The sequence below is a fragment of the Eretmochelys imbricata genome, chromosome 8 (genome assembly GCF_965152235.1).
Source record: "Eretmochelys imbricata isolate rEreImb1 chromosome 8, rEreImb1.hap1, whole genome shotgun sequence".
Taxonomy (NCBI): Eukaryota; Metazoa; Chordata; order Testudines; family Cheloniidae; genus Eretmochelys; species Eretmochelys imbricata.
The window spans coordinates 98,896,243-98,921,895 of NC_135579.1; the positions used below are offsets into that span (position 1 = coordinate 98,896,243).

A 25,653-nucleotide genomic window follows, 5' to 3' on the forward strand; every position below is an offset into this window, starting at 1 on the left:
TCAAACTGAAATTTCCCAGGCCGGGTGTCTGCCTCAGGCTGAAATTTTTGGAAATTTTCAGCCAAATGGTTCAACCCTTGCCAGGAACAAGGCTAAGGAAAATACATTGTTTTGCACACACTAGAAATTTCTGGTGACCTTTTCTTTGAAAAACTCTAGTGCCTACATGTTGTGGACTTGAGATTTGGCAGGGGGATAGCCTTTGTGTCAGAGATGTACATTTCTTTTGATGCCCCTGAAAAAATCTGTCCAAATTTGGCCAAGTTATAAGCCTTTGAAAAATTGCAGTTTACATGTGCTCAGTAGAGATTTGTTTGAACTATAGTACGATTCCAAGATTGTCACTCTGTCCGTGTGTCACTCTGAAGCCTAGAAAGTCTAATGAGTCAATGTGAAGCAATAGAAACAGCTAAAAGCATGACTGAGACCACTTTTTCTTCAGAATATCACTAGGTTCAATCATCACTAGGATTTGCAGTCTGTCACTGTCCAATTTTTAACCTTAGCCTTTTGACTTCACACCCATGAGGTGTACAGATACAGTTAGGCATGTATCTATGCCATGCAAAGAGTCCTAGACCATTGTGATATCAGAGGTAACTGAACAAATCACCACCCTTACTCTACAGCTGATTTACATGCATCAGTTTCATTAGGTGTGAGGGAAACTGTACAGATGAGATTACTTGGCCCCAGCTGTTTTATTATTAAATCCCCTGAAGGTTCCATCTGCACTGTGCATGCTCCATCCTGGGAAGAGCAGGACTTTCCCTGCAGTTGCTGCTGTGGGCCGGCACAGGTCCAAGCACCTGACCCATGTCTACACTACTGGCTAAATCGGCACTGCTGCAATTGATGCAGCAGTGTCGATTTTGCGGGTCTCTTGAAGACACGCTAAGTCGATGGGAGAGCGCTCTCCCATCAATGTCTGTACTCTACCTCCCTGAGAGACAGAAGCTATGTTGACAGGAGAGCATGTAACTGAACTAGCATAACTTAAATTGATTTACAGCGTCAGTGTAGACCAGCTCTGAGAGCAGTCTTTCCTCTGCTCTCAATGACATCCCTGGCAGCATAGAGGAGGAAGCTGCCCAATTCTAATGCAGAGGGGACAAAGGGTGGACCTGCTTGGGGGATTAGATTGGGAAAAGGAGTATGGGGAGGGGAAGGAAGACTGGGACTGGAGGTTGCCAGGTTGCGGAGAGGGAAGCTAGGACTGGCAGTTGGGTTGGGCAGGAAACTGGGACTGCCTCTGCAGGAGGACTGGGACTGAGAGGCTGGGTGAGCCTGTGACTGGCAGGACAAGGAGACTGGGGGTTGGAGGGAAACTGGCTGGGAAAGGAGACTGGGAGCTAGGGGTGGAAATGGGGGAAGCAGAAGCCAGTAGTTGAGAGAAAGATGGAGATCAGATGAGGAGCTGTGGGGGAGAATTGGGACTGACTGGATAAAGAGACTGGGACAAGGAGCTGCGGAGGGGAGGTGGGAGAGATACTGAGTGAGGTGCCCAAGGAGAGAAAGTGGGACATGAAGCCAGTGGAGATGGGAAATTAGGGTTCTGGGGTGACTGGAGACCAGTCTCCTGGGGAGTGGAGACTCAAAACAGATGAGGAGCTGGGTAGAACTGGGACTGGCTGGGCAAGGGCACCAGTGACAAGGAGCTGATGGGGACTGGGAGTGGGATGGAGAATCCCAAGATATGAGATTAGGACTTGCTGAACAAGGAGATTGGGAATGACTGGGACAAGGAGCTAGCTGTGGGGGAGAGACTGGATTGGGACCGGGACTTTGAGGGGATGAGGCAGAAAGGGTCATACTTGGGAACAATGGGCAGAAGTCTGCCCACTAGAGCACATTCCTCTCCAGAGCATAGAGTAGAACCCAAATTTCCTGAGTGTCTCTATTCCTCTGCTGCCAGCAATGAAACCCACTGGCAAAGTGTCCCATTCACCCCTAATGCTGGCCCACATAAAGAATGATAACCTACTGCTGCTATCAGTTACTCTGTTAGCTCAAGTGGCAGAGGTGTGTGTCCTGGATCCCTCAAACCTGCTGATGACCCAGGTGTGTAGCTATATGACATCACATGGTGGAATTTCTTGTGGATTTTCCATGACAGTTAAGTTCTTCTGAGCTAACCAGATCCAATCGGCAACTAAAATTCAAAGTTTAAGCACGAGAAGTGGGGTGATTTGAGCCTTTAACCTTTCTGACAGGCCAAATTCCCATCTTCCCTTCTTATCCCTTATCAATCCTATTTGACTAGAACACTAGGCCTCCAGCAGAACCTTCCTTCCCTGTATCCAACCTTGCTTCTTATCCAACTCCATCTGTAGACAGAGTGCCCCAGCAGTGGCATAATGCACACTCCTCTCTCCCCACCTCCAGCCCCCTCCCCCCCAAACGTTCAAGTTGAAGGCATTAGCTCTCTGACCTCTAGTGATAAGGATTCAAAATCTTACTCATTAAATGCCATCAGATCAATAGGCTGGTTTCTATCATTTTTAATTGTAATATTTGTTATATTAGTCACATCCATGGACAAAACACTACCCATATCTCACCATGTACAGTATCGCTTGGATCATTCTTACTGTACATTATACTTTTATGCAAGATCAAACACTACATACTATAATTCTCACTACATGTCATCCAATTGAAATCAGTGGTGCAAGAATTCCATTCAGTTCAGTGCAATAGGTCATCATAAAAGAAAGAGTCATACTCTGTGAATCTGCTTCCTAAACTTCTCCAGAACTTTGTGGAGTCTGTAACACACACAGGCTAACAGTTCATTCTAACTATTCTGCAACAAATCTACACAATGTAATGATATAATAAAGGGCAAGAGGGTGTGATCTAGAAGTTAGAACAAGGGCATGGGAGCCAGTACTCCCGAGTAGACCTGGATGAAATATTTCAGGCGAATATTTTATTCAACAAAAATGCCGTTTCAATCAACCTAAAATTATTGGTGAATTTGACATGAACAGTTTCAGCGGTTCACAAAACAGACGAAAGAGGTAGAGGTAGAAGAGGAGGTGGTGCTGCTGCCCCCTGGCACTTCCCCTATCACCTTTAGCCCAGTGATTAAGGCACTCACCTGGGATGACCCAGGTTCAAATCCTTGCTCTGGAACTGACCTGAAACAGGCCTTTTCTATTCGCCAAAGCTTCTGAAAAAATTCAGATTCAGTTCAACTCAAACCAATTATATTTTCCCCCAGAACGGCCACTGAACTAAAAACTCAGTTATTCACCCAGCACTATGCCTGGGTTCTGTTCCCAACTCTGCTGCTGACTCACTGTGTACCCTTTGCCAAAAGACATAATCTTTCTATGCTACAGTTTACCCATCTGTCAAGTAAGGATAATAATACCTAATTCACAATGACCATTTTAATGTTTGTAAAGTGCTTTGAGATCCTTGGGTGAAAGTTACGATGTAAATGCAAACTCTTATTATTAACTTGTTTAATTTGCTCTGTCCAAAGTTGCTGAAAGCCACATATGTTGCGGTGGAACTATGCTGTAAAAATGAGCTATAGCAATACACGACTGCATAAAAAGATAAAACTTGCTGATGCCATTTGAATATGTTTGGTTTTATTTTTTAAAAAATACTAAAAGATCTAAGGACATCAAACACTGAGCAGATCTAACACTGTTTTGCAGTGCAGTAAAACCTCAGAGTTACGAACGTCTTGGGAATGGAGGTTATTCGTAACTCTGAAATGTTCATAACTCTGAACAAAACATTATGGTGGTTCTTTCAAAAGTTTACAACTGAACATTGACTTAATACAGCTTTGAAACTTTACTCTGAAGAAGAAAAATGCTGCTTTCCCTTTATTTTTGTAGTAGTTTACATTTAACACAGTACTGTATTGTATTTGCTTTTTGTGTGCATGTGTGTGCACGTGTGTGCTGCTGCCTGATTGCACACTTCCGGTTCTAAATGACATGTGTGGCTGACCGGTCAGTTGTAACTCTGGTGTTTGTAACTCTGAGGTTCTACTGTAATGCCAACCCCAAATGTTAAAAAATCACAAGCCAGGCCCCAAAAACTCATGATATTTGTTCAAAAATCAAGACCTGTTTAAAAATAATAAATATGTGGTTCCTTTTATTTGGATTCTGGTGTTGTAGCGGTTAGGGTTTACATGTTCAACATTTTCTCAGCAACTACAAGGGCTAGAAACTTACTTAAAAAACAAAACAAAACAAAAAAAAAGTTGAGATTTTCAAGTAATCACATGGCCCGAGCAGCTAAGGCTGGAAGAAAAGTCCCAAATATCACAAGATTCTCTATAAAATTGCAAAACTGAACAACACCCATTTTCGATTTATTGTTGTTGTGTGTTGTGCTCTGTTGGTGTGCTCAGCTTTGTACAAAAGACACTACCTCTGGAGGAGGACATGGTCTCCACCTTACTTAGCTTACCATCTAGAAAGACAGGTAGTCATATAAATCAGGCACATATGGCCTGGATAAGCAGGATCTATGGGCAGATCCTCAGCTGCCCATAGATTGTCATAGCTCCACTGAAGTCAATTTTTACCAGAAACCTATATGGATTTTGTGGGGGAAGGATTAGGAGTGTGGGGGTCAGGTTGTAGCGTATCTTTCTTTGATGTGTTAATATTGGTTATTGGATTAAATACACATCTTGGAAAAAGTATGTTGGATCTAAAATTTTGTTTTTAAAAGTATCCAGAAGTCAGGTACATATAGGTATAGTAACTCAGTCACTCAATGTTTCCGGATTAAAGCTTTTTGTTGTGAACAAGATGTGTAATGTTTTATTTGCCATGTTTTGCTAACTATGATATAATGTTCCTTATTTTTAACATGACAGGTTTCTTTCATTCAAATTAAAACTATTTTCAAGTGAATTCAGCTAAATCAGATCTAATTGCATTTATTTCTGTAAAGTACACACACTTTATTTGTGCCCACAGTTGAACCTATTATCCAGATAACTCTTTTACACACAGAGATTATTATTTTAACAGGTAGAAAGGAGTCACTGTATTTGTTTGTGTGTCAGAGTGAAAATATAGTTTTTTAAACAGATTTAGTCCTTTACCAGGTGTGCATTTAAGTAATTTTCACTGCATTTATACTTAGGGGGATTAGGAAAGAGAGTAAAAGAACTCTTTGTGCATTTGATTCATGAAATGTATTCATGCGTGTGTAAGTAGAAGAGAGATTTGTGCTACTCAAGAATCGGATCCTTGTCCTAGGGTGTAGAGAGAGGTGAAGGGTGTGATACTTGCTGCTCAAGTACGTGTTATAATAATTGTATATTCAGTTCATTATTTTTAAATGACCTTCCTGGGCATTAAGCCATTTTTTTTTTCTTATCTCTTCCGTGCAAGGTTAGGGTGGGTAAGAAACCAGACCTTGTAAACAGTAAAATTGCAGCTGTACAGGATGCGAATGTGTAGTAGCAGTACACGTAGGTCAGTTCAGGTGAGCATGCCAATGCTGCAGAAAATGAATTTGGAAGGAAAAACTTTTTTTTTGCTATAAAAAGATATTAAAATGTATAGAATATAAAACGCACCAATGAAAGTTATTTCCATAGAATATCATAATCTTGAGCACTTTAGTAAGCACATTATTGTACTTTAAGATGTACTTCAAGCTCCTGAACATCCAGTCCTGCTCCCATCACCTTTTCCCATTTTATGTTGCGTCCCAACAAACACTAAGCCATTGGCATCGTGTCAGACATAGAACCCTGATGGAGCATGAAGTCAGCTGACAGGGCCTTTTATACAATATATAAAAGGTTGCTCTTGTTTTATATCCCTTGGAATATAGAATAATTAAAACTTTGCAAAACCACTAAGTTATTTAAAAAGACATTTACCTGACTTCTTCATTGGGCCAACTCTATGCCCAATCTGCTTTTGTAACCATGGGATACGTAACCATCATTTGAGTGTGAGCTAGTGACTGATGTGGAACTAGATTTCATGGGATCTGAGAATAAAAAGAAAAAAGCAAGTAAACAAATGTACTGAATGCCTCATTTGAGGGGAATGTTGTACAGTAAGGCACTTCCGTGTGTGCTGAACCTTAAGTGCCTGAGTCTCATTGAGAGCAATGGGACTACTTGGGTGCTTAGGGTTAAGCACACGCTTAAGTTCTTCCCTAAATTGGGGCCATAACATGCAAGTCACCTTTAGATAATAAACAGGATTTCTGAACTCATTTTCTGTTCAGTTTAACATTTGTACTACACAGTAGTCTTCAGATGTATATATTACACACACACACACACACACACACACACAAACGAGCATGATGAATGAAAGACATTACATCAGAGCAAAGTTTTAGAAGTGCCAGATTTTATTTTCATGTTGTATCAATGTAACAGATTATAAATTGAATTAATATAAAGAAATTTCTTTGGAGTTACACTGTGAAATAGCTATATAAATCTGGCTAAGCAGAATAAATCTCACTAGAAAGTGGGGTAGAGACACCAGTGTTAGTGATATTTCTTACAGGGCCTTTGATCTTGGTTGTATACTACTCTCTTGGTTTCTAATTCTAAAGATATTTTAAGTTACAAGGTGCTTTAGTTTAGTACTGTATTTAATCATTTATTCACCAGTTGAAGCATTTCTTTTGGTCAGAGGTGTGTTCACTAATAAAGCTTCTGTTCTTTTTGGTAAACAACATATTTACAAACCACAAATAACAAAAGTAGACGCTGCAGAAGGGTTATGGCGTGATAATTAAGTACAATGGCGACCCATATGAACAGAAAATGCCACGGAGCTAAAACAAAGCAACAACAGCTTTGTTTGTTGACAGATGTAGGAGCCATATTGTTAGTTAATTGGGTAATGGTGTAAACATTTGCAAACTCTGCTGTCCCTCAGTGAATTAAAAAACAGCACACTGAAATCAAGGGTGAAAAGTGGCACAGGCTTCTTACTGCAGGTACTCAATGTTGCTTTTAACTAACTTCCCACATATAAAGAAATTGAGAAAAGGACATCGCTCCTCATTGTTATTAAGGTAACTGAAGTTTGCAAACCCAAGAGTTTTGATTAGGATGTGTATCATTAATTACACGCAAGTGAATAATAGGTTTCCATCTGGTTAGAGTCTGGAGGATAGTGTTCATTAACCCAGCGTTGCTTTTCAAATCCGTTTTTGCCTGATACAAACAAATCTCTCTCTCTCTCTCTCTCTCTCTCTCTCCACCTACATTTTCTTGCTTTTGCAATAAAGGAGTTGTGGGATTTGAAAAGAGAGAGGATCTAATTAGATACAGGTTTAAACTGAACAGAGAAATAAAATTGCTTCTCTCAGGTGCACTGTACCTCTTGTGCTGAGAATTATAAAGGTCCCTATATACTTCCCTTTCAGTGCTTAAATCCAATGGACTGTAGCAGAAGAATACTAAAGCATTAAAAATGCAACAAAGGTACTTAATTAGTATATTTCTGTAATCACAAACTTAAACGCACTACTTTGGCTGTTTTTTACATAACAGGTTTGCTTTCTAAGATAACCTTTCAATAATTTAAGCAGCATCTGTGCAGGAATGCATAATTGGAGTGTAGATAATAAGGATCTAAAATGAATTTTAATAGTCTGGTGTCTGTACATACTCTTTTTCTTCTCTACCATTCACTGTGGTATCTAAAACATAAGAAAATATATCCCAGCATTGCGAATTGAAAATGTGCATCCGTATTTTAAAGTTCCATTACATTCATCAGGGTGAATGAGACTGATTTTAAATGGGCTTAGAGAAGTGATAAGCACATTTTTTAAAATGTAAAAATAGTGAATTATCTGTAATTGCACAGTAAAACAGTGGCAATAAAGTTATTTGGAATAAACACTATAAAATTAAAGGGATACATCAACGTTGGTAGGTACAATATTTTACTACTTTAAAAAAAGATCTGTTTTCCCAATCCAGTCTGATATTTTGAAAACAAATTTTTCAGTACAGTTTTTAATTGCATTTTAAAACTTCTAGTGTACCAGGATTGATAAGAGAAGCATACCATACCCAAACTGCATTCAAGGCAGAAATGAAAATTAAATACACTAGCTGTTAATTATAGTAATTTCTAATACCTGACACACTTGGGACGCTAGTATGTCACTGATTCTTTTTTTTTTTTTTTTTAAGCATTGATTTCTGTTAAGAGTACTCCTTAAAAGCCAGCGGCATGGTATGGTCATACGTAAAACACTTTTTCCTTCTAAATAAGGCTTGTCTGTATGCATTTGTCATTGCTGTTTTAGCATAATGCTAATAATACAGTACTGTACTCATGAGCATACCCTAAATAACAAACCAGTATGCATGTGCAAAAAAAGAAGTAAAAAATGGGTTAGCAAACAGAACTAAAGTTCAAACTATCAATGAATTATTTCAAACAAAGTAAAAAGTAGTGTTTAAATATTTATATCAAAACCTTGCCATTGTCCTTTTAAATGCCACAGTGGTGTTATACAAAGCTGGATGTTACAACATACAAATGTTTGATTGAGAAGGCTGGGCTGTCCTCTCCACTATTTTGTGTATGTGAAACATTTCACTAGGAGGTATTTGTTGGTAAACTTCCATAGCTATAGAGACTGAGCCTAAATGCATGGATCAAGCCCGTATGTTGGACAGTTTCCAAGGCACTTGAGCACATACTACATTTCAGTAAAGCACTTAAGTACATGCTTAAATTTCACTAAAGTTACTTCAATGGGGCTTGAATGCTTTGTTGAACAGGGATGAGATTACTCACAGTTTAAAGTGAAAGCAAGTAGTAGCTGAAGGTGCTCAAAGCCATAACAGCCAATTTTAAAAGGCATTTAGGAACCTAAAGATGCAAATAGGTGCATAGTGGGGTTTTCAAAAGCGCTCAGGCACCTAGTTCCCAGTGATCTGCTTAGCTAGATGCTTATCTGCATCTTCAGGTTCCTAAATGCCATTAAAAATCTGGCCCTTTAATGCTTTGCTGAACCAGGGCTCAAATGGATAAAATATAAAGTCAATCCTACATTCTTGCACACTTAAATCTCCCCTTGAAGTAAGTGGGCATTTACGATGCACGTGAGCTTGTAGTCTGTTTGTGTCTCTCACCTTCACCCCCAGTGTTCCAGTAATCCTTTCAGAATAACATCCACTGTGACAAAAACAGGTATCTTCATCCTGAGGATGATGAGGGAAAGTAAACAACTTTTCTCTGAGCAAATGTGTAGCATCTCTTTTTAAAAAAAGGAATCTGGTCTTTCACCACGGTACTGGGAATTCACAGAGCTCCCATTAGCACTAACGGGAATTACCTTTGTGAATCCCCCAGGCAAAAATCAAAACTGCTCCCCAGTGAACATTGATCTGTACTCCTGAAAATATACAGTTCAAAGGAAATCTACTTATACATGTCTCTTCAGATTTCTTTTTTATCTTTACAGGTGACTCAATTGGATCCAAATAAATCATTACTGGAGGTAAAACTGTATCCTCAAGAAACCCTTTTCCTAGAGGCAAAAGAATAGATCAAATCAGATTGCAGGACTCGTAATCCTTTGATAAGACAGAGGCACAGTGTTGGGAGAAAGGCTTCTAGCAAAACCACATTGTACTATCATCCAATTCAATGCAGTGTCACAACTCTGCCTCTTGCAAGAATTCTGAAAAAAGAATAAACCTAGCTACTTTAAAGTTTCAAATACATGAGTATATGTTTCCAAGCTCGTTTAAATGAGCAGAGGATAATATTCTGTTATGAACACTGAACATTACGACTCTGTTGCTCACTTCTCATCTGGCTTTTGTTATAATTAATGCACTGTTAAAATGTGAGTGATTGTTAAGTAGAATTTTTACTCCTCAAATGCCCCTTTTTCACCAAGAAATCTTGGACATTTCTGCCTGTACTTTTGACACTAGAATGCTGTATATTTGATATCTCGCTGAGCCAGCGCCCTCATATATATGCATTTTACTCTGTGTTTGAATTTCTACTTTGCCACCTAATTTGAAAAGGCAGAAAAAATTAAACGGGACATTCTCAGACATGGAAATTTAACAGTATTATAGTAGAAAGCATATAATTTTTTGTTGGTACTTTCTGACTTCTTTGATAAGATGTAAGGTTTTGTTTGAAGAATATAGTTTGACATATATGCAAGATATTTATTTACTGGTTCTGCTTTGGGTCTCGATTCTAATTCAGTTTAGGAAGTATTTTCCATTACATTGCAGTGTGTGAAACTGCTTATTGCATGATGTGAATATTTAAATAATGTTAGAAATGGGCCAGTACCAGAAACCTGGTATCTTGCCAACACTTCAGGAATCAGCTGATATTGAATATCAGCTGTTAAAAATCTTTCAAATACCAGATACAAAAGTTCTCTATTCCTCATTGTGGAAGAAATGGTAGTTCCCATTTTTGCATTTTTCCTTCTTTCTGGCACTTGTTTGTATCCTATTACTCTGCTGTTTCTAAAGCACCTTGTTTGTTTCACCAAATGATAAATATCTAAAGAGATGGTGTAATAAGAAATCTGCCTTATTATTGCACACTTTTTTGACATTTTAAAAAGAGATTACTGATCCCGTCTCAGATTAACAAATTCTAGTTCCATTGTCTGAAATGTGTGCACCAACTATCTGGTATCTGATATGGACAAATCTGGTACCTTATGTACCTAAACCATAGAATGAGCATGCTGAAGGTTCAGACCATAACATACACTTGATGCCTAAACCTGCATCGAAACACTTTTGATCTGCTTTTTGTTTTATTCCTGGGCTTACTGTATAGCACACAGGAGCACTACAGAAACATCAGCTGCTAATCAAACTACTTGGAATATTATTTTTCACATTTTGTTTATACGTAACTCATGTTCTTTACCATAGCAGGTAGAATCCCAATTTGAACATTTTATACTAATCAGAAACTAACTGGACACACCTTAAGTCATTTTTTTTCTTTTGGAGGAATGGAAATATAAAATTAATGTATGACTATTATTAGGGTGTTAGTAAAGCTGATATATTGTTACCTACCAAAAACTGCAAACTTCAGAGTGGGGAAAGCCTTACTGTATCTTTATGATAATTCTGTAATTAATAATGCAGACAGCACATACTTTTAGAAGTGATGTATTCATGACAAGCTAAAGGTTTGGACGTGTAAGCAAATTTTAATCATCTGCAGTCCACAACACACACAATAGCAGCCAAATGAAAGGCAAATGTAAATGTAATGGAGAGCTAAATACAGACACTTCATTCTAAACCTTTGTACTGCTTCACGAGAAAAACAAAACAAAAGCGGACACTACATCTATTAAATCTAAATTTAACACAGGTTGCGAACTGGGGTGACACTGTTTACACAATCACAGTAACTTACACAGCAGGCATTTCAAAGTGATGCTTTAGTTCCCGCCCCCTCCCCCGATTAGCTCGTCATTGTTAAATTGGCTATTAAAGAAAGGAGTTGCTGAAATATTGCTGCACGTAGCAAAGTGACCTTTCAGTTAACTTTTTATATTTAATCTGTTCTGTTTAACTTTTGTTTGATCTCATCATGCTGTTTTCTCTCACTCAACTTTGTTTCTGTATTTTGACTATATATTCTTTGATACTAATTTCATAAAGTTATTAAATGTGGCTTGAATATTTGTTGAACCTGTTGAAGTCAATGCTCCTGTGTTTTTTCCTAACATTAGTTTTGACAGTTTCTTCTCATTTTATTCATACCACAAAATACACTGGCATCATCAAAATGTGGTGGTGATAATTAAAACCCTTCCAAGTGGTGGCATTGCAGCCCTCTTCTAGTATATAAAACATCATCCTGCAAGAATGCAAACAAATATATCTATTTCAACAAAATGTTTATGATTTCGGTTCTAAGAGACATTGGGCCTCATTTTGAGTTGCAGCCTCCTGGGTTTGAGACCCCTTTCCAGATTAGGCCCATAATGCAAATTGATCCAGTGTGGAAACATTAATATCCTATGCATGATTTTCTGCTGTCCTAAACTAACCATAGTATTCACATCATCTGCTCTGCTGGTGCGGTTAATTCACCAATCATTATTCAGACTAATTTTGTTATGTAACATTACCTAAAACTGTTACAATGTACTACAGAGCATATCTCTGATTCTGTTTTTATATCTTCAGCTCCCTCATATTAATGGATTATCATTAATGCATTAATATTAAATCTTAATGAATTATTTTTAATTAATGGAATCCTGTAATAAAGTGTTGGCTTTAGCTATTAACCCTCTAAACATTATGGTGAAGGTGGAGCTCTCTCTGCAGCTTCTGAGGAAACTACCTGCTTTTGGAATTGCTGTTCTAATCACATTAGAGATTATGCAAAACCAAGTGTTTCATCTGTGTTCTCTACATCTGCACTCTTAAATTTAGTGAGGGTGGTTTTTTTATTAAACTATTTTTTTTAATGTAGCAGAACAGGACGTTGGCTTTCATAAACTGTACCTTTTCCGTGACATTAGAAACATAAAATTTGTAGTTACTAAAATGTACTTGATCTGTGTTTAAAACATGATATGCTTTCACTATTCTTATCTGTGTGGGAGAGAAACACAGTTACCAAGTCTATTTACCTGAGATTAAATTTTACAGAGATTATATAGCGTCTGAGAACTACACAGTGAATTCTTAGTTACTGTTAAATGTTCTTATTTTGTTTGTGGTTTTGACCAGCAACAGCAATTAGCGTGTGACTCTTTCATTACTCCACAAGTCTCCCTCAAAATGAGTATGCTTAGGTTGTCTCCGTTATGGCTATTTGTATAGTACAGTCCATCAATTTTAACTTTAATTTACCAGTTGTTCCCTAGTCTTGGATGAAAGGGTTTTGTAAGCATGCATTGGAAACATTAAAGTAATCTTAACTGAAAACTCTTAATGAGTAAAAAGCATTCCTGGCTCATCAATATCATCATTCTCTAAACAATTTCAAGTCTCATGAATCAATTGATCAATCTATTATTTTCTTGACTGGTTCAAGTCCCTTAATCTCTAACTAACTTTCTTAGTTCTCGATCAGTGGCACAACTTTGACCTCCAGTCCTGGACAACCACTGGCATTTGAGCTTTCAAACTCATCTCCCTTATTGGTGACACAGGATCAAAGATAATGGATCTCCTTCACCTGCTTAGTCCCCCGCACCCCAAGACACGTGTCCACAGCATTTACCAAATGAGTGCCCTTGAGAGAACTGTGACCTGAGTTTTAGTCACATTGTTGGGTCCAAACATTTAGAACAGAGCTGTTTGAGGCTCCTTTGCACCCTCATTTGTCCCCACTCTTTCTACAAAGCCTACTCATTTAAATAAGGAAGAGTTGTGTTATACAGTGATATAGTAGCTTCAGTTTTGAATATATCCGAGCACTTTCTGATACACAAGTTATTGTGTCCATACAACAAAAAGTATTTGGTGGTATGACTATATCCTCTCCCTTGCCAAACTACACACTTCAAAACCTGGCTACAAATTTCCATAACTGGCCTTTTTAGGGTTTACAATTATCATTTCTCTTACAGCATATTTAATTTAACAGTAAAAGCTCTCTTCAATGCTTTGGGGCATTTTTATTTTTTCTCCTTGATTTAATTAGTAAAATAATTATAAAAATATTACTTTGGCAACCCTGTTTTGCTTTCCTTGTTCATATTTTCTGACATACCTTTCTCATGTGTCCTGACCCATTTCCAGTTTCGGACTGGATGCTTACCTCATTTGTGGGGCATGGATAAGTTGTTTCATTAAATAATTACTATACATGCAAACTACTCTTTATCCATTCAGAAATGCAAGATACAATAATAATCTATTCCATCTACTTCGCCCTTTGGACATCCCTAAAGATTGCTTTACCTTCTGGGATAAACACAGATTTGTCCATCTCCTAAAAATACCCTGACTTTTCAAGATGAATTACAACTACATTTTGTCACTAGATTTTTATTGAAACCAAGGAACAGCAGGTAACTGAGATAACTATGATAGTTACATATATAAGCCCATATTCTCTGGTCTGACTTAACTGTTTTCAGGGGAGGACCAGAGAAGGGTTGGCTTAATGCCATGGCCACCTTTGTGGCTCCCTGATCCTGGACCCAACTTCAGTGCTGGTTTGGCCTCACTGTATTTTAGAAGAAGCCATGGGGCTGCTCTCAGCAGCTGCCTATAGCCCAAAGAAACCATTGTCACCTGAGCACTGCATAACTCTCCAGCTACACCCCTTAGGCTGGGAAAGGGAATAGTGTTAGAACTGCTACAACACAGATCTTGTGCCATCCAATGATGTACCTACCTAGAAGGGATCCTCAGGAGTACAGTAACAATAGCTGTATGGCCCTTTTGCACAGTGAAAAGAGGCCGTCAAGCCTGTAAATGAAGACCAGCCAACAGAGTGTAGAATGAAAACCGCACAAAGGAATTTGGAAGAAGTTGCCATAAAAAACAGTAATTACGAGGGCATTGTTAATTTTAATATTTGTAGATTGACTAGTTTCAAAAATGTTCAGTTTTGGATGCCCCTCCCCTTGAAATGGTCTGTCCTGACATTATTTAAAATTATTTTTAACAATGCAAATGGACGTCTTTGCTCTCTTGTTCACAAGGATCTTTTCAGCAAGCCAGAAACTTTAGTGTACAAGGGAATAGTGGAACTGGTTGTTCACGATTTGCTGCCAAATGCACAAAGCAAACAAACTGGAGAAAATAGCGAAATTATATATATTTGCTAACTTCTTTGTTAAAGTAATCTCAGGTGCTGTTTTTAGCTATAGTTGGTATCAATTTTTCAAACTGAAAGGTGATTTTCACATTGCTGGTGTCACTGTAACTAAGGGAAAGTTAATAATTATCCGGTAATTAAGAGGAAGTTCATACTGTGTTTCTAAATATACAATAAGTCTGAAGATTTTGCACTCTACATTCTTTCAATGGAATGTTATCTGTAATAGCTCAAGCATGGCAGACAATTCTGTTAACTAGGCTGTGAACCAAAGGGTGAGGATGGTCTTTCAGGTCAAAAAAATTACAATGCATAATGTGAAATGAGAGGCCTTGTTCCCAAAAAGTCATCTTACCCAGACTTTGAGTGCTAGTAGCAAATATCCCCCATAGCCAGTGATGGGACACTAAATGGGGAGGGCTCCGAGTTACAAAGAATTCTTTCCCAGGGGTCTGGCTGGATCTTGCCAAAATATTCAGGGTTCTACTGACTGCCATGTTTGGGGTCAGGAAAGAATTTTCCCCCGGGGTCATATTGGCAGAGACCCTGGGGTTTTTTAGCCTTCCTCTGCAGCATCGGGCACTTGAGGGTTTAAACTAGAGCAGTGGTTCTCAAACTGTGGGTCGGAACCCCAAAGTGGGTCACGACTCCATTTTAATGGGGTCGTCAGATCTGGCTTAGACTGCCTGGGGCTAAAGTCCCAGGGCTTCAGCTCTGGGCAGCAGGGCTCAAGTTACAGGCCCCCTACTTGGGGCTGAAGCCCTGGGGCCTCAGCTTTGCTGCTGCGCCTCCCCCGCCACCCCCCACTCACTCAGGGCAGTGGTGCTTGGGTTTTCACTTTGGCCCTCCTGGGGTCATGTAGTAATTTTTGTTTTCAAAAGGGGGTCATGGTGCAATGAAGTTTGAGAACTCCTGAACTATAGAGTAAATGGTAGATTCTCTGTAACTTGAAGTCTTGAAGTCCTCAAATCATGATTTAAGTAACTCAGCCAGAGGTTAGGGATGTGTTACAGGAGTGAGTTGGTGAGGTTCTGTAGCCTGCAATGTTCAGGAGGTCAGACTAGATAATCATGATGGTCCCTTCTGGCACTAAAGTCTATGAAGGGTAAATTATAGTTACACATAGATTCACTTCAATATAGCCCCAAACTGAGTGATAAATTTCTGTCTTTGTCATATGGGAAGAAAAGTCTTATTCTGATTAAGACTTTGGGTACAAAAGAAAACAGTTCACTCTTGTGTTGGCTTAGAATACGGGCATATGCATTGTCTTTGAATCCATGAGAGCTGCCTGTCACGTAATACAAACTCTTTAGTATTTTCTAGGAGCTGAGGACCACAACCCTTCCTCCCAGTTTGTTTTGCAAGCGAGGTGGGGTCATTTCATTTATAAAGGTGCAACAGTTACCAAATATGTAATGGTGCATTACCTGTATAAAATGAAGTATTTGAAAAAATAAACATTTAAGCAGCTATTCAAAAGTCAACTGAACACCAATGCCCTAATATCCAACAATATGGCCCCATTGCCATAACACAATGGGCCTTAAAAGACTCCCGCAGAACATATCCCCATTGTCATGGCACTAGTCAGATGGCATAGGGAGAGTATAACAGTTCTATCCTAGCTCTGGCATATGGGGCGGGGAGAAGGTGAGAGGGAAGTTTGTTTGGACAGCAGTGTGATCAGACTATTTTCAGATGACATACAAGCCTATCGGGTGATTACAAGCTGGCACAAACCTAGACAGGAGGCTGGCCAGAATTGGAGAAGCACAAAGTTGGCTAAAAGGCCTGTCCATCTCTGGAAAGAATAAGAAAATCTAGCCCGAAGGGCATATATAAACCTTAGAGAGGAAAGGAAAAGATTGCTTTCTTTCCATCTCACCAGGCAAAGGGGTGGCAAATGACATTGGTTTCCAATATCCACATTTTGGCATATCAAGTTTTAACTCTCTGAAGTGCACCCTACTAGTCTCTCTCTCTTAAAATTCCTTTCCAAACAAAGGAAAATAGTAAAATTGGTCATATTCAGGGAAGACTGAATTTTCTATTACTTCCTGCTCTTCTAGAGGAAAGATTTCATTTTTGTGTTACTGTAGTGACAATGACAAGAATGGCCCTGGAACCATTAGTCTAATCATCGTAATAAATTTGGCACCCTGAATTAATCTGTTTGGCAAGAAACATGACAAATTTGTGGAATTCTGAAATCTGAAATTTTGATCTTAAATCAAGATATTTTATTTTTTTTGGCTGAGTCATTTTACGATCATGAAGGGAAAAAAACCCTTTTCTTGTCATTTAAAAAAATGCAAATACATCATGAATTTGTTTTAAAACACTTTCACGCAATCAATTATTACATGCTAAAAAAAATTCTGAGAAAATGAAACTGGTATCAAAATCCAAAGAAAATTTAACAGGGATGTAAAAATGTTTAGAAATACAAATGTGAGGATGAAAATCAATAAATAATGCCCACAGACCAGGAGACTTAGGCCATATCTACACTACAAAATTACGTCTACCTAAGTTACATTGCTATACAGCTGCCACAGTTATTACAATGCTTGTGCATGTGCACATCACACTCCTTGTGTTGGCAGTGCGCAGCCTCACCAGGATCGATACAGCGGTCACTGTGAGGCATTACTGGACAGCTCCTGGAGGCCAGTAACAGTAAATGTAAGTAACTCAGTGTCTACATTGATACTGCGTCATCCTAACGACATAAACTGTGAGTTTACGCCGCTCAGGGAGGTGGTGTTATTAAATTGGCATAGCGGGGCAGTTATGTTGGCCAGAGCAAATTTAAGTGTAGACACATCCACAGCTAAGTCGATGTAAGCTATCTTGCATTGACTTAACTGTGTACGGTACACCAGTTCTTAGTACCTAGCATTGTTGTAGTTACATAATTAGGAATGCCCAAAATACAAATAATAAATATCTGCCCTCTCAGTCCTTGTCCTCAAATGAAACCTGCACAACACCTTCAAAAGATGAGCCTGGAAGCTTAAATTCTTAACGTTGCTAGATACTAAAAATCATGGACTTAATAAAGACACTGGATTTATGGCTTACTACAACAATCTGTAATCCACTATCACCACTTCTTTTGTCTGATGACTGGAGAAGGTTACTGGACCACTTCACCTTGAATGGTCTCTTTCAATACGTTAACTATTTAACCAATCTGTATTTAGTTGTGGTACCTTTTCCAGACCTGAAGAACTCAGTGAGAGACAAGCATTCAAGCTCCACAAACAGAAGTTGGTCCAATAAAAGATATCTCACCCAGATTGTTGCTCAAAATACAAAGAAGACAATTTTGTAAATGATTTTTCTGATTTTCACATTTTCCTAGTCATATTATGTTTTTAATTATTAGCCCCATTAGTAATTTCATGCTTTCAAGGCTTGAGGGTGGTTCCAACAGATTTGATCTGATATTCTACATTAGTCATACAGCATGAAATAGCCTCTAATTTAGAATCAAATGTTATTTTCAGAGACTGAAGGCCAGTTAAATATACTGACTCGAGAAATCTTAGTAGTTGTAGAATTAGAAGAAATTTCTTTTTAAATTGACAGAGGTGTATGTAGAGTGGGGACTGTGGTAAGAGTGAAGGCCCTATTGGTCTGTTTTCTGTTATCTTCACTATGGTTGGTGAATCAGAAGTTACACATTTTTATTGCACCTCTCTCATGGGCAGTGTGTATTGTATGCCCCCCCAAACAGCCCTGCATGGCCCCGCGCAGTCTCTGTTTGGAGGGCCCCCTCCTGCTTGCCCTTGGCCTCAGCCTATCACACAGGCTGCTGCTCCTCTTCAGGGAAGCGTGCTGAGGCTGGGGCTAGAACCAGGGCAGCCTGTGGCTGGGACTTGGGGTGGCTGGGGCCGCCCAGCACTGGAGGACCCTGGGTTGCAGTGGCCATGTCGCCAAGTGCTCATGGGGGGTGTGCCAGCACTGGGGCTGCCCACCCTGTGCTTGGGGGGTTGGGGAGGCACATGCCACTCACCTGGCGCTCAGGGGGCTCGTGCACCACCCTGCCAGCGGTTGGGGGGGCCATGCACTGCCTGCCTGGCACGGGGAGGGGGGGCACTCTGGGCTCCAAGGGGGGTAGGGGTGGGCGGGGCTGGCCAGGAGATAGCCTCCCCGAGCCAGTGCCTTTGACTTCTCCTGTCAGAACATAATCAGGGGACAACAATGAGGTGAAAGAGATCACCTAATAAAAAGCATACACAAAGCTTGGGATAAAAATGTCTGAGAAGAAAGCAGTAAGAAAACCTGTACTCAGTGGTCTGTGCTGGGTTAGACCTAAGAAATCACCCAATGTTACACAGGGTAAAATATAGCATAAATTAGTGTCTTGTCTTTTTTTCAGGGTTAAACTGAGCCTATCAAATCTCAGACAAAAACAACACCAAGAGCACTGTGATATTAAAAGTATAAAGGGTGTGAGAATTCCCCAATCTAACCAGAAGTGGGGGCTTCATTCCTCAACCTCAGGCAGCAGTAGCAGGCCTGGCTATTGGCAAGTGCCTCCAGCAAACAGCCAATAAGACTTGTTATTGTTGAACAGCATGAAACAAAGGCCAGGGGAACCCTTTTGATTGGAGACTTCCTAAAGATGTCTAGAACAGTAAGAGCCTCATCTTGCTGAGAAACAATCATGGTACTGCTTTTCCTGGGAAAAAACGAAAGTGGAGCAAAATTTCTCCAGAATCTGCTGAAATGAAGCTAGGTGTACTTCTGTTACAGATACTTTTCATTTTAAATGTGACTTGTACAGGACAAGACATTGTGTTTCATTCATCTCTGTTTTGGCCTCTCACTTTCTGTGAATATTGAGGCAAAGAATTAACAGTACTGTTAGAGCAAAACCTCATATTTTTCTGTTAACTCTTCTCAATACATAGGTGTTCATTTAATTATTTCTTGCTGTTGTAGTTCTTATAGCCTCTTCATTTGAGGATCTCGCAGTACTCTTTTGAGATATGTTTCAAGCTATAATTAAAGATAATAAAATACTTTTTTCTATTATCTTCACTATGGTTGATGAATCAGAAGTTACACATTTTTTATTGCACCTCTCTCATGGGCGGTGCGTATCATAGGCTAGGGGAGGCTATGCCTTCCCAAACAGCCCAGCATGGCCCTTCCCACCCTCTGTTTGGAAGGCCCCCTCCTGCTTGCCCTTCCCCCTTGGCCCCAGCCTAGGAGGCAGGCTGCTGCCCCTCTTCAGCAGCTAGAACCAGGGAAGCTGAAATAGAGAGGTTAAATGACCTGTCCAAATCTAAATATGAAGTCATTAGTTGAACTAGGAAAAGAAACCAGGAATCCTGATGCCCAATCCTCTGCTCTCATTACTAGACAACTTTCTTCTTCTTTTCCTTTTAACCTGTTTATTATCTTGGTCCTTTATGTATGAACCCCTAATGTTGTCCAACCACATTCCGTTTTAATGGGTCTATGTAAGTGGTAGATAGCATATGCCCTTTGAGATTTTATAACTTATATCTGAAAACCTTAACATTCCTTTGTTGTCCTTTCCTGCCACTGTACATTTTAGCCAATACCTTTCACGTTGTTTCAAAACTGCCAAAAATTCATGCCATCACATTCCCCTTTTTTGGCCTCATCTGAGTTACAAGTCACAAATCTATCTGCATTATGGACAGACACAGTCACTTACTTGCCCCTTTCATTACCACTTCTCCAGTGATGTTCTGTGTTCTTCAGAACTTACCTTAGACCTTAGTCCATCCCGTGCTTTGCTGCACATTGGGCTACCCACATTTGCCATCCCTGCCTGTCAACTGCTCTTCTCTCCAAATCTTCCCATTTCATGTTGAGGTGCTTGATGTCACTCAGAACTTTCCCTGTTATTCGTGGTCTTCCTCTTTCTGCTTGCGTTTTCTGGCTTCCATTCAAGGGTGGTATTTGGCAAGCGTTTTTTTTTTTCCCCATTCTCAGCACATATCCCAGCCACTGATGTCTTCCTTTGTAGATTATTTGTGAGAGGGTACCTTGTCCAGTAATTTTTCTGACTTCATTCGTCTTCCTATCTGTATATATTATTCCCAATATTCTTCTCAGACGTTTGTGATGAAATGCATTCAGTTTTTGCGTATCTTTCTTGGTAAGTTGCCATGTCTCACTGCTATATGTTGTGATGGCGATAACAATTGCTTCGTACACATTCAGTTTTGTCTTGAGGGAGATGTTATTGAGTTGCCAGATGTTTCTGAGTCTTCCAAATTTAGCGTTTGCCTTACCAATTCTTATTATTATTTCCTCGGAACTAGTACCACCTTGGCTGACGGTACTTCTAAGATACGTAAAATTGTCCACCTTCTCCAGTTTTTCTTCTTCAATTTTGATTTCTGTCCCTATAGTCCCCATTAACATGACTACATTTCTTTGCATTATATCTCAAACCTATCTTCTCCATTACTTCTTTTACTTGGTTTGTGCAATTTTGTAGGCTGTTGGCATCTTCACTGATAAGACCAATGGCGTGAGCAAAGTCTAGACCACATAGCCTTGAATTGTTCCATTTTAGGCCATATGTATCACTGTCCCATAGTTTTAATCCATAGTCGATGACTAGCATAAACAAACAAGGAGACAGGACCCACCCCTGCCTTACACCTGCCTTGATGCTGAAGGGCTTACACAATCCATTTTTCTTCAGAACTAAGCCAAGAATTTCTCCCTTTCTAATTCTTGCTGTTAGGGCCCAATCCTGTCCCCCTGCAGGCAATGGGAATCTTTCTGTTGACTCTACCAGGAATTATTAGATCAAACTGTTATTGGATGCCAGCCTACAGGCTGAGATACAGGCCCAGCCCTGCCCTCTGATGACTGGCTGAGGGGCATAAAGCTAACGTGGGGCCCACCCAGGAAGGGGAATGGGACTCGGGCCAGGCAGGAGGAGAGAAAGCAGGGGACCTCCCAGGGGGCTGTGGGGAAGAGGCAGCTGAGGCTTTGTGGGATATGGGTGGGGGCAGGGGAAGGGCTGTATGTGGGAGTGGGGCTGGGGCAGCCAGCAGAGGAAGCTGGGGGCAGGCCGGCGCCCACCCCCCCACACACACACTCATTTCAGGGCGCAGGGCGGGAAGCAGCCCCGCCTCAGAGCGCGGCTGTCAGGGCCTGGGCCCGGCGTCTCTTGGCGCCGAAGCCGGGCAGGCACCGCGGGCTGGGGCGGGGAGCCCTAGGGCCCAGCTGCGGCGCCTCGCCCCTCACACAGCGAGCCAGCTGCGGTTGCCTCCCCGAGCGGCTCCGGGGACCAAGGAGGCCCGGGAGCGGGAAGAGCGGGTGTGCGGGGAGCCGCAGGCACTGAGGGAGAGCGCGCCCTGCAAACCCCCACGGCGGGGGCGGGGGCGTCCGGCTGGTTTCGTCTCCTCCCCCCGCCCCCTTTCTCCCATTCCGTGCCGCGTGGCGCAGAGACTCGCCCGACCACAGCGCCTCGAGCGCAGGCCTCGCGGGAAGCACGTGCCCGGGGTTCCTGCCCGCCACGGACCCCCTCCCCCTCTCTCCCAGCGCGCGCCCCCTTTAGATCGAAACAACCCCGCGACGCCGGGATCGCTCCGAGCCGAGACTGCGGAGCGCGCTCGCGCCTGGAAATCGATGCGGCCTCTTGCCCACGGATTCATCCCGGGGCACGCCCGTCGCTCGGTGCCCGGAACAAACCAGCCAACCGCCAGCCCCGTCCTCGGTTCTGCCCCACGCTCTTCTGCGTCGCTTCGCCCTGCGGCACCGAGAGCAAAATCTGCATCTGCTCGGGGGCCGCAGAACAGGGACCGGGGGCGGCGCAGGGAAGCACGGCCGCGTGCGGAGGGCAGGAATGCACAGGGTGTGCACTCTGCTCTGGGGCTGGTTCGATGCAGTGATTCACGACAGCCTGGTGCGCTCAGCCCACTCCCTCTGTACAGCGGGAAGAGAAACCCCACGCTGATGGAACTGGGGGGGGGGGGGCTTGTAACGTATCCTCGAGGTGTAAGCGCAGAGAGACTCAAGAAACTGCCAGGCGGGCGCAGAAGCAAACCTGCTCCCCCTCTTCCCACCAGCTCTCGCGCCCTTTTGATTTTGATTTTGCCAACTAATAATAACAACTAATCCCCACGATTCCCTCCCCCCGTTGGAAAATCCGCCTGTACCGGCGCAGAACTCCCTCCACCGCTGACACAGCGACTGCTGAGTTACTCTCTACACCGCTCTCTCTTCGCTGCCCCGAAGTATTGGTGTCCCATTCCCGGCCCAAAGGAAGGAGCTGGCTGGGGGTGGGGGGGTGAGATCCGATTGCCCGGCAATTACTGCCCTGGAGCCCCCACGGTCATGGCCCGCGGGCAGCGAACAGCCTGGGGGCGCTTCACCTCCAGGAACGCCGCTGGGTCAGTTTTAAAGTTACTTCGCGATATTAGTGCCCAAGATGCTGCACGGAGCTATGAAAACGGAAGCGAAATCCGTACTATAGCACAACCAAACCTCACCCCCGCAAGCGCGGGTGGGCACCTCCAAAGCACAGGCATGGTTCGGAAAGTTACAAGTGGTGTCTGTTGCTGCCGTTCCACCATTAGCTTCTTAGGAGAAGCCCGTATTTGCATAAGGGGGCCAATTAAATAGCGCCTGTTAATTGCAGAAGAATAGGAGAATTATTTTTTTTCCCCAAAGTGTATTTTTTAACGATGCTATTAAATCAACCCTCTCCCACCCTCCCGCCCCTCAAACTCTTTCGAAGTCTTGCACGGCATAGGTTGTATTTATCCATCACATTCCGGGAGGACTTTTAAGCTCCTGAGTTACTACGGCAACAAACAGACTTCCACAGGAGGAGGATAAAAACTGCTTCGGCAAATCCGAGTGGAGCTGTCCTGATCATGAATAAGAATAAAAGGGTTGTCTTCGTGCTTTCGGCTAGTGAAACAATTTACTCTCCCCAGTATGGGATTCCCCCCAGCGCTGGCTGGGGCAGGAGCTAGCCCCTCACCTTAAAGATGTTATCCATGTAGTTAACATGGGTATTACCCCCAAAATCCACCCGCCCCAGCAGTTCCGCTGGCCTCTCCCCTCCTGGCCCCACCAGGCATTAGGGATCTGGTAAACGTGAGGAGTCCTAGGTTTTTCATTATACTCTTTCCCTTTGCTCCCTTCATTTTTTGCATCCTTTGCAGCGAGACACACTTAGCGTGGTTGTGACATTTAGGTGGCAGCTCATTGTGTGGAACACTTAAAGTTTAAAAAACAAGCCCCATAGAAGTTGAGGGGCTTAAAGCAGCCCCCTTTGTAGGGCAAGACATTGAGTTTTGATTTTGGACAATGGTGTTTCTCAAATTTCTTCCAAAAACCTGCATCCCATCTGTGATCTCAATGCAATCTCTTTTCTCTCTGCCTTCAATTCATTTGGCAAAGAAGAAGCAGATGCATGGGACGGGGCTTGAATTTTAATTATTGGGTTTTACCTGAAACAAAACAGCAAATCCTATTTACCATGTGTTTGAAGTTAGGATAGGGTAGGAGAATATAAAATATAATTAAAAAGCTCTCGGAACTTTAGGAGCCGACAACAGCCCTTTTAATGAACCTCTCCGAGTGCCATATAGTAAATTAGTAATGCAGCGCTTCCCTGAGTCTCTGTAGGTCTTGCTCCTCTCTACCTGTATGTATGTGTGTGTGTCTCCAAAGTGCAGGCCACGGTGATCAGACACCCCCCACTCCCCACCCCTGTTCTTTGGAAGGTTGTAGCTCATTGCGGGGGATGCGTCAGAGGTTTTACCATGACTTGCAAAGCCAAGTGAAGTTTAAACAGCCTCGCATGTTGCTGCCCTCCCACCACCACCTGGAAGGTGCCACTAGGGTGCTATTTAGCAGCGTGCCCTAGGGAAGCAGCCTCAGCCCCCAGATAGCTGCGAACCCATGAGCTCACTTCCACCCTAGGAAAAACCCCACTGTTCCCCCGCAAACAGCCAGTCTCCAGCCTTTGCTGGAATACTTTGTACCCGACCTGTTGCTTCTGCTCCACCTTCAGCACAAATCGCTGTGTAGTGCTACACACACAAACACACACACACACACAGTGTGCCCACCGGTCCCCCCTCCCCCACCGCCCTATTCACATTACCTCCAAGTGCATTTAACCAGCAATAAGGTGCGAAGGGAAAATTGTCTGTCACTTTAATCCATGCCCGAGGGGCTGGGGAATAAAAAAGAGAGCGCGCGAGAGAGAAAGACAGCGAGGGAAGGAATGGGTTTAAAGAGCTTAAAATCCATGCAATGGCTGTGGGAATGCTGGGGCCGGGTCCTCCGGCCTGCTGCTTCCCTGGCGAGCCCGCAGTTAGCTGCCCGTAAGGGCGCTATTCTCTGGAGCGCGCAGGGAGGGAGCTTTGCTTTCCAAGGTGAGCCTGTGTGTTTCAGGAGACGCTCTGGTTGCCCACCTTTGTTCTAAGAGGCAGCCAGGGCCCCGGGACCCGCAGTTGCTGAAGGGGGGGGGCACCTCACTGGGTCCCACCCAAAAGCGTGGCAGGTAGGCAGCGGTTGTGTGATCCCACGAGAGACAGGAGCCAGGCGTCACTGACTCACGGCGGGCTGGGCGCTTTCCTTTGCCAATCTGCCAGGCCTGCATGTACCCCACCGCCACCCCCTTCGCTGGTAAGCCTGTGCGCCCAGCCCTGCCGAGGGAAAAGGCATTTCACTTCGGAGCCGCATGCAAACACTTGTGTGAATTTCCTTTAACCTGCCTCTTTCGGGGGAGGGTGGAGCTGTTCTTCACAAGTTCAGCAACATTGCCCTGTCCCCGGGGGAGGGGCGACTCAAAGCTCTCCAGTTATCTGGCAAAACCCAGCGTCCAGGACAACGGGCC

At 42.3% G+C, this 25,653-nt stretch overlaps 1 protein-coding gene across 1 annotated transcript in view; it reads left to right on the plus strand.

Moving 5' to 3' along the window:
* The window catches only part of FAF1 (Fas associated factor 1), a 305,001-nt gene extending 293,312 nt beyond the window's left edge, over window positions 1-11,689 (plus strand). The window contains exon 19 of the mRNA XM_077823839.1: window positions 9,457-11,689. Coding sequence (XP_077679965.1) covers window positions 9,457-9,540 — 84 coding nt within the window. The 3' untranslated portion in view covers window positions 9,541-11,689. The remainder of the gene's footprint in view (window positions 1-9,456) is intronic.
* The last annotated feature ends 13,964 nt before the right edge of the window (window positions 11,690-25,653 follow it).